Source organism: Tachypleus tridentatus, chromosome 6, assembly GCF_004210375.1.
Source record: "Tachypleus tridentatus isolate NWPU-2018 chromosome 6, ASM421037v1, whole genome shotgun sequence".
NCBI lineage: Eukaryota > Metazoa > Arthropoda > Merostomata > Xiphosura > Limulidae > Tachypleus > Tachypleus tridentatus.
The window spans coordinates 79,277,438-79,284,955 of record NC_134830.1 but is presented as its reverse complement, the minus strand read 5'-3'; the positions used below and the strand labels follow the sequence as shown (position 1 = coordinate 79,284,955).

Below are 7,518 nucleotides of genomic sequence, written 5' to 3'. Positions count from 1 at the left end.
ATTCCAAACATTCACCCAGCCTATGCAGAACTTCCTAAGAGTAAAGTTGCTGGAGTTATTCAAATGATGCAAAGGCTCCTACAGAGCCCTAGTCTTGACCCAGTTGAACAGATCTGAGATTTGATAGATCAAAAACTTGACAAATCAAGATTTACTTCCAAAAAAAACATATGGAAGTGTATTAAGGTCCTATGGAAGAAAATCCCAAAGGAGACATTAATTAAATAAGTTGAAATAATGCTTGAAAGGCTGTCTGCAGTTCTTAAAGCAAAAGTGAGGTACACAAAATGTTAACTCTTTGCTGAACTCAAGCATTTCTATTGAGTTTTTATTGTACTAAATATGAAGAATGATAAAATGTTGATGTTTAATGTGTGATTTACCTTCCATTTTTCTTTAAAAGTAGCCTGAAATCTAATTTTTGACTTTCTCCTAAAACTTTTGCACAGTACTGTATGTATTTTATGACCTCAACCTTTATCAATTGTATTTGACTTTTTCACATGCATTTCTGTCTTCCTATCAAGATCACTCATTATTAATATATATTCTTCTATTTTCCTACTACAAAATCAGTTTTCCAAATTTATAACTAGAATTCACATTTTCTTTTTAATTAAATATGCCTCCAAACCATTTACATTTGTCCCAGTATTCAGTATTTTGAAATACTCAGTTAAATTTATCTAATTAACCAAAACTTCACACCTTCTTTGTGGCCTTCTGTTAATTCAAGAACACTTTGTGTACAATATATATATTTACCCAAATTTATGGATTTGCTAAGGTTACTTTTTTTTTTTCAGGTATGTACAGAGAGTTGAGTAGGTTACTTTAAAATTATTTTAAATATACAAATCAGCAAGTCATGTAACAATGTGTCTAATGTAAAATTGCAGTGGTATAGAATCTATCAGAACTAATTTCTGACATTGTTGAACATCCTGTAGGTAATATGTGCCACTGAAAACTGATTGGTTTCAGGAAGTGTATGTAACAGCCTTTTTAGAACAAAATTTTCCATGATCAGTCAAGTACATTACGCTTAATGTTTTACTGTAATCGAGAATGACGGAAACTTACAGTTGAAAGTGACTTCTCATAAACTTTAAGTGACATTTTAAAACGGCCAACATTAAATTTAATGCATGAATTAGAATGTATATATATATATGTTGCTATTGTGTTTTTAATTAATTTTAACATCATATTAAACCGTGAATTATCTGGGATAGGGACTAAGGTCCTTACAAAGTTTCATCTAAATCCGTTATCTTCAAGAAAAAATAACGGTTTAAAATCACCCTTTAAATTACAGAAAATTAGTGACCCCAGTTTGAGCTCTTGTTAGAACTGGCTTGCACTGTTGCCAATGGCAACTTATTCCATGTCAGTCAACCTGTTAGAGAAATAAAACTACTGAAACCTGACGTCTATTTTCCAAATTTTATGTGTGTCCTTTCAATTTGCTGTTTTCAGAATACAGCCAAAAGAAATCAAAGGCATTTATCTTTTCATCCCCAGTAAATCTCAATAAAATGATCAAATAATACTACTTGCTGCATTCTGGAGATTTGAAAGTCTCAATATGTCTCCGTCACACCAAAAATATGCTCGCTTTTTCAGCCGCAGGGGCATTATAATTTAACGTTCAATCCCACTATTCGTTGGCAAAAAAGTAGCCCAAGACTTAGTGCTGGGAGGTGATGACTAGCTGTCTTCTCTCTAGTTTTACGCTGCTAAATTAGGAATGGATAGCGCAGATAGCCCTCGTGTAGCTTTGCGCGAAATTAAAAAAAAACAAACTCAATACAATACAAATGTTGGCATAAAATTTGGGTTTTAATTCTTTGCTTTATCTTTATCTAATGTAAAAGTCATAGTTTTATTAAGATATATCCGGGAAGATATGATCGTCATAAAGGTGAAAAAATGTTCCTGAGCATAGAAAAATTAATAAGCTCAAAATTAAATGTTTTTGTATTGTTTATTTCATTGGACGAGTTTCCAAGTTTTAAGATTTAGTTTCTAAACATATTATTTTTGTAATCTTCAATTTCGTACAAAAACGATATTGTGCAAGGTTAAATTAACGGTTTTTTCGTAATTAATCACATGAAAATGAAAGCAAGAGAAATTTTTACTATTAGCTTCCAGCTTTTCTTCCCCTAAATTTAGGCCTAATGTTTTTGGCGCATTTTTGAGCTGGTAAGGTGACGCTTCAAGTAAAAGAACAAATAATTAGAAGAAAGAAACAGTTTTACGTCTTGGTTAGGCCTATTGGTTATTGTTTTGCTTGAATATAGAAATGTAAGTGTATAGGCCTACAAAAGTATAATTATCATTATTATTTTTGTTTTACCTTTTGAATTATCTGTTATTATAAATGCTATTTTTAATGTATGTAGACGCATTAATTCAGGTTATAATATAGAAGTTACATTCACAGTACTTGTGAAAAAGTGCTATTGTGTTTTCAATTTTAAACAAAATTTAATACTTGAAAAAGCTCTTCCATGAATCAAATTTAACTTTAGAAGTTACCGTTTATAAAATGCAGTATAAATTATAAGTTTACCATTTAAAATTCTAATAATACTAAATTACGTGACGTAAGTTACTTATGTTTGTGTAGTTGATTATTACTTCATTTGGCCTTAAGTCTAGTTAATCATAAGATCTCTCAAGTTATTTAAATAAATACTTCTTAATATTAGTATCACTGGTACTATTACTAGTGCTAATACTAAAAGTAAATACACTAAATAACTTTAGTTTTCTTTTTTTTTTTTAGTAGTAGAAAAAGTTATCAGTACTCAAAAAGAAGTTAAATCCATTGCTTCTTACAAATTTCGTGATTTAAGTTACACTAGACATATAACTGTAACTATTGCTTGGGTGTGAATTTTACTTCAGATCATTTTTACAAACCATCAACTAATTTTGTAACTATGTTTGAATATATAACATGAATGATGAAGGCATTTTAGGTTAGCAGATTTCAAAAGAATTTGGTTTTGTAACCCAGACATGATTTTTGTATATTTGTTTAAATATTATCTGTGACCTAAAGATATGTGATTCCTGAAATTTGAGAGAGAGATACAAAAATGCTGAATAATCATTCGAAATATGCAACATGCAGCAAAGCAAAATGTTACACATTTTAATTTACTTAATATTTTGAAATTCAATCAAAATTATTAATTAAGCATGAGAAAAAATGGATTATATACTAGTTATTGTATAATATTTTGGTTTTACATTTTCTTTTTTTCTTGCTTGTAAACTATTGAAATTGTTCAACTTAAAGGAGAAATTTATCTTATATTTGCATAAGTATAACAATCTGGATCACTTGACATGTATCAATTTTCTAAGTAGACTTTTACAGGTTTTGGAAGATGATTTTTGAAAGTAGATTATTTTGATCAAACTAAAACATAAAAAAAAAAAAAATTCAAAATAGATTCACGTCAGGCTGTAAGGCTTTGGAATAGGTGCATTATCATAGTCACTTATTAAGAAAGAGGTTGTGATCTATTACTGAAAACTACTGGGAGAATCTACCGATCTGCTGTCAGTTACTCATTAGTATTATTTTACTTTTTTTACTTGTATTTGGACTGGTCTATGATTGGGTCATTAAAAGAGCCTGAAATGGCTTTTAAAATATCCACCCATGTTAATACCTGTACAGTATATGTGAAGCAGTATAAATTTGTGTGATAGATGACAAGACTGTGTATTTGGCAGATCCTGTATATGGCATTTAATGAAAACATTCATTGAACTAGTTTACGTATTTAAGAGACAACTAGAATATGAGGAGAAAACACTACAATATGAAATATGAGGTTTTGAATATAATAATTGTTCTACTTTTGTTAGGAATATTATCAGCTGAAAGAGAAGGCAATACAAATATGAACATCAGGACTGTATGGTAGAGATACATGCATTTTGATACATGAAATTAGTTTCATGCCATCTTTCTTGTACATTTGTGATGGTTGTAGATACAGTTAAAGAGCCATACTTTTGAATTAGTGGTTTATGGTCTGTTACCTTGTGTTGTTTTTTTCTGCTTTACTGCTAACATGATTCTTTTTCTTTCATTCGATGAGCTAAAATTTTTTTTTCTGGTAATTGGATCCTTCAGTGTCTTTTACATTTGAATCCTGTTCTGGTAACTATTACCAGCTTGATTATAGTAGTTAGTATAACAAATGTCATTACTTTTTCAACTGAATTACAATTTCTTATTATACTTATTTTATTTTTCCAGCTTATAATTTGTATTTAAGACTAACCTAAATGTTCTAAGCTGGTCAATCCTTGTTTGATGTGATTGGGTATACAGTTGAAAATACTATGAATAGTGAGGGTATTAAATTGGTGATGTAATGCATTCTGTATATCTTAGGGTGGCTTGTATGGGTATTAACACTTTAATTGATAAGCAGAGAACAATGTTTTGACCTTTCTAGATCATCTTCAGGTTAACAAGAGAGTAATTCATTCTAATTTTTATAAGTAGGAATATAAATATATTTTATTAGCTGTACCAATGGCAAATTTGATATTTATTTTTGTTTTAAGCCCATTGCTTATTCTGTTTGGAAGTATTTATTGATTACTTACAGAACAGATGCTGGCTTTAAGTAGTGATGCTGATTTAATGTTTGTTGAGTAATGTAATAGTAATATAATCAATACAGTATAAGCAAAGCTTTACACAAACTTCTTTAAAAATATCTTGAATAAGTAAAAACTCAACTTTTAATTTTCTAGTTTAGGGAATTCTCTTAGTCATCAGCATCCAAAAATGTATTATATGCAGTTTAACAGCAAATTATGAGAAAGCTTTTTAATAATGTCACGTAACTTATTATCAACTTATCATTCCTTTGTTTAAAAATACTATCTTAATTATAATCATAAATATGTAAGCTAAACATGTAGTAACTGATTTCAAAAAATAATAAAAGTATTTATATTGAAGAACAGTGATATCTTTTAGGACTTAAAGTACATCAAGAAATAATTACTGAAAAACGTGACATTAAGTATAGATATTAATATTTTTGGTTTTACAATGTATAGTGTATATTTAGTACTTGAAATGTTTTGACATATTTTGAATTTACAGTCAAAATGAAAGTGATATTACAAGTATGGGCATTTTATATATAATTTCCTACATGCATTCTTATGTAAGAGAAAGAAAATTGGCTTTTTTGTACAAAACTGTGTTATTGCAAATTATTAGTTTTCGTACTGAAGAAATATTACAAGCAAAATTCTGTGCTGAGTGTTTGGCCTTAGTTCATTTTAGTGATTTTACATGTACTGTAACATCTTAATTGTTTGAAAAGCAAGCTCATATTTAGAGTTTGAAAAAATAAATTCTTTAGAAAATGCTTGACCTAAGTTGACATAGTAAACCTGAAATAATTTGCGCCTATTTAAATAACCTTATCTATAACTGTAAGTTGAGTAATATCAAATTATTTTGTTTGAAGAGATGGTACTGTGAAATTCTTGAAACTACAGAACAACATAAATAGCATGCACGAAAAGCTATAGAACCTAGAAATGACATGGGTAAACACATACTTGATAAATTATGTAATAAGAAGTGTGGAATAACAATATTAGTCACTCTTGAACTTTTTATATGTTTCATATGTTAGAGGCTAATTAGAACTTAAATGTTGAAGAAAAAAATTAGGTAAGTTGAAAATATTTTTCTTAACTGCTGCTGCTTCTGAAATTGGAAATTTTTACTGGTTAAGTTAATAAGGAAATTTTGCTATAAATTTAATAGTATTACATGTACACTTCACAAAACAAAGGATAGTCAGAGTATGTAACATAGCTAGAGCAAGGCAAATCCTAAGTTGTAAAGTAATATTGTTTTCCCATACTTTTCATTTTTATATAGATCAGATAACTGACCAGTCATAGTAACTAAAATGCACTCATTTGGTCATTTAGCATATTCTGTGAAGAATGGTATTAATCTTGTTTTGTTGTCACTTGAAGTCAATCATAATGTTTAAGGTGCTTCAAGTTTGTCACGAATCATGTTTAGATCTCAAAGGACAGATGATTTTTACTCATGTGATAAGCCATCAGATGAATGTAAGTCAGTCAGAAACAGCAGCTTTCACAAATTGTGTACAAGTGCCTCAAGGTACAGTTAGCACTATGTGGAACTGCTGTTTCACACCAATGATGTAGTTGTGTAGAATTACTAATGTGGTCCATCATCCAGAAAATGAACATTTGGATGCTGTATGGCAAATTACTTGCAGGTTAATTAAGTTAATTACCAAGTTCTATGGAGGACTTGTACATCATCCTGGAAATAAACATTCGAGAAGATTGGTTAAGGATACCTAAGAGTTTTATCAACAGCCAAACTTGTACTTGGCACTGAAGTCAGTCTGTGTTTTACCTTTGTGGTGCCATACTTGTATTTAAATGATATATCACAAGCTGTGAAGATATAAGCTACTTGTACTAAATGCTGACTTACAAGCATAAGTTGAAATGACTAAGCATTTGAATTTCAGAATATATAAATAACAAATCATTTTATTTTACTTGCATAAAAATAAAGAGTGATTTAAATTTAATTTTCTAAAAGTGATTTTGCCTTGTCATAGCTGTACAAAATTTAGTAGTGTAGTTTATTTAAAAATATGATTAGATGTTTAGAACTAAAAGTTATTAAAAGGTTTTGAAGTGGGTGTTCTGAATGTTAGTTTGATAATTATTTTAGTTCTTAAATGCGTTAAAATTATTGGCATACTCTACCAAGACTTGAAGATTAATGGATTATTTTTAAATTGCATATGCTTTGATAAGGATTTCCTTGCTTTTATTGATATTACACTTTATAAGCTTATGTAACTTCAATATGAACTTTTCATACAATTTTTGTAGGGAAAAAGGCAACAAGGGAAAACAAATGGCAACAAGATTTAAAGGTAACATGAATAATTGTTGGAATAAATTTATAATATGCTTTTCTACAAGAGTTACACTGTTTGTTATAAACTGGTAAGATATTGCTTTTTATTGTGTGAAATCACAAATGTATATTATTCATTTTGTAAAAATAAGATTTGGATAATTGTAAGAGTGTAGGCTTATTTGTTTATCTTTAGAATAATTCAATAAAATAACTTTTATAAATTATAAATGAAATATGTTGTGAATATTAGTTTAATATAATAAGTTATTTTAGTTCAAAGAGTGTTTTAAAATGAAATATTTATAGATTAACTTTTAGATGTTTTAAAAACATTTTTTCATATTAGTATTAAAACTTGTAAGCTTATTTAACTACAGGTTATGACACTACTTGAATTTCTTATTTTTTGAAATCCTGATTCAGGGTTTGCGCAGAGCCTTAAAAAGAGTGAAAACTCTTAAATTTCAACCCTAGAAATCAAGATCTAGAAAGCCTTTGGACTTCATATGTTTAAAGATCTTGAATTTTGGATA

At 28.7% G+C, this 7,518-nt stretch overlaps 1 protein-coding gene across 7 annotated transcripts in view; it reads left to right on the top strand.

Moving 5' to 3' along the window:
* Window positions 1–1,900: 1,900 nt before the first annotated feature.
* Window positions 1,901–7,518, top strand: part of LOC143252877 (uncharacterized) — an 88,567-nt gene continuing 82,949 nt past the window's right edge. For 2 of the 7 annotated variants that reach the window (XM_076505681.1, XM_076505677.1), the window contains exons 1-2: window positions 1,955–2,310; window positions 6,955–6,998. In XM_076505681.1, coding sequence (XP_076361796.1) covers window positions 2,309–2,310; window positions 6,955–6,998 — 46 coding nt within the window. In that variant the 5' untranslated portion in view covers window positions 1,955–2,308. The other 5 variants (XM_076505683.1, XM_076505678.1, XM_076505679.1 and 2 more) reach the window with 4 other exon arrangements.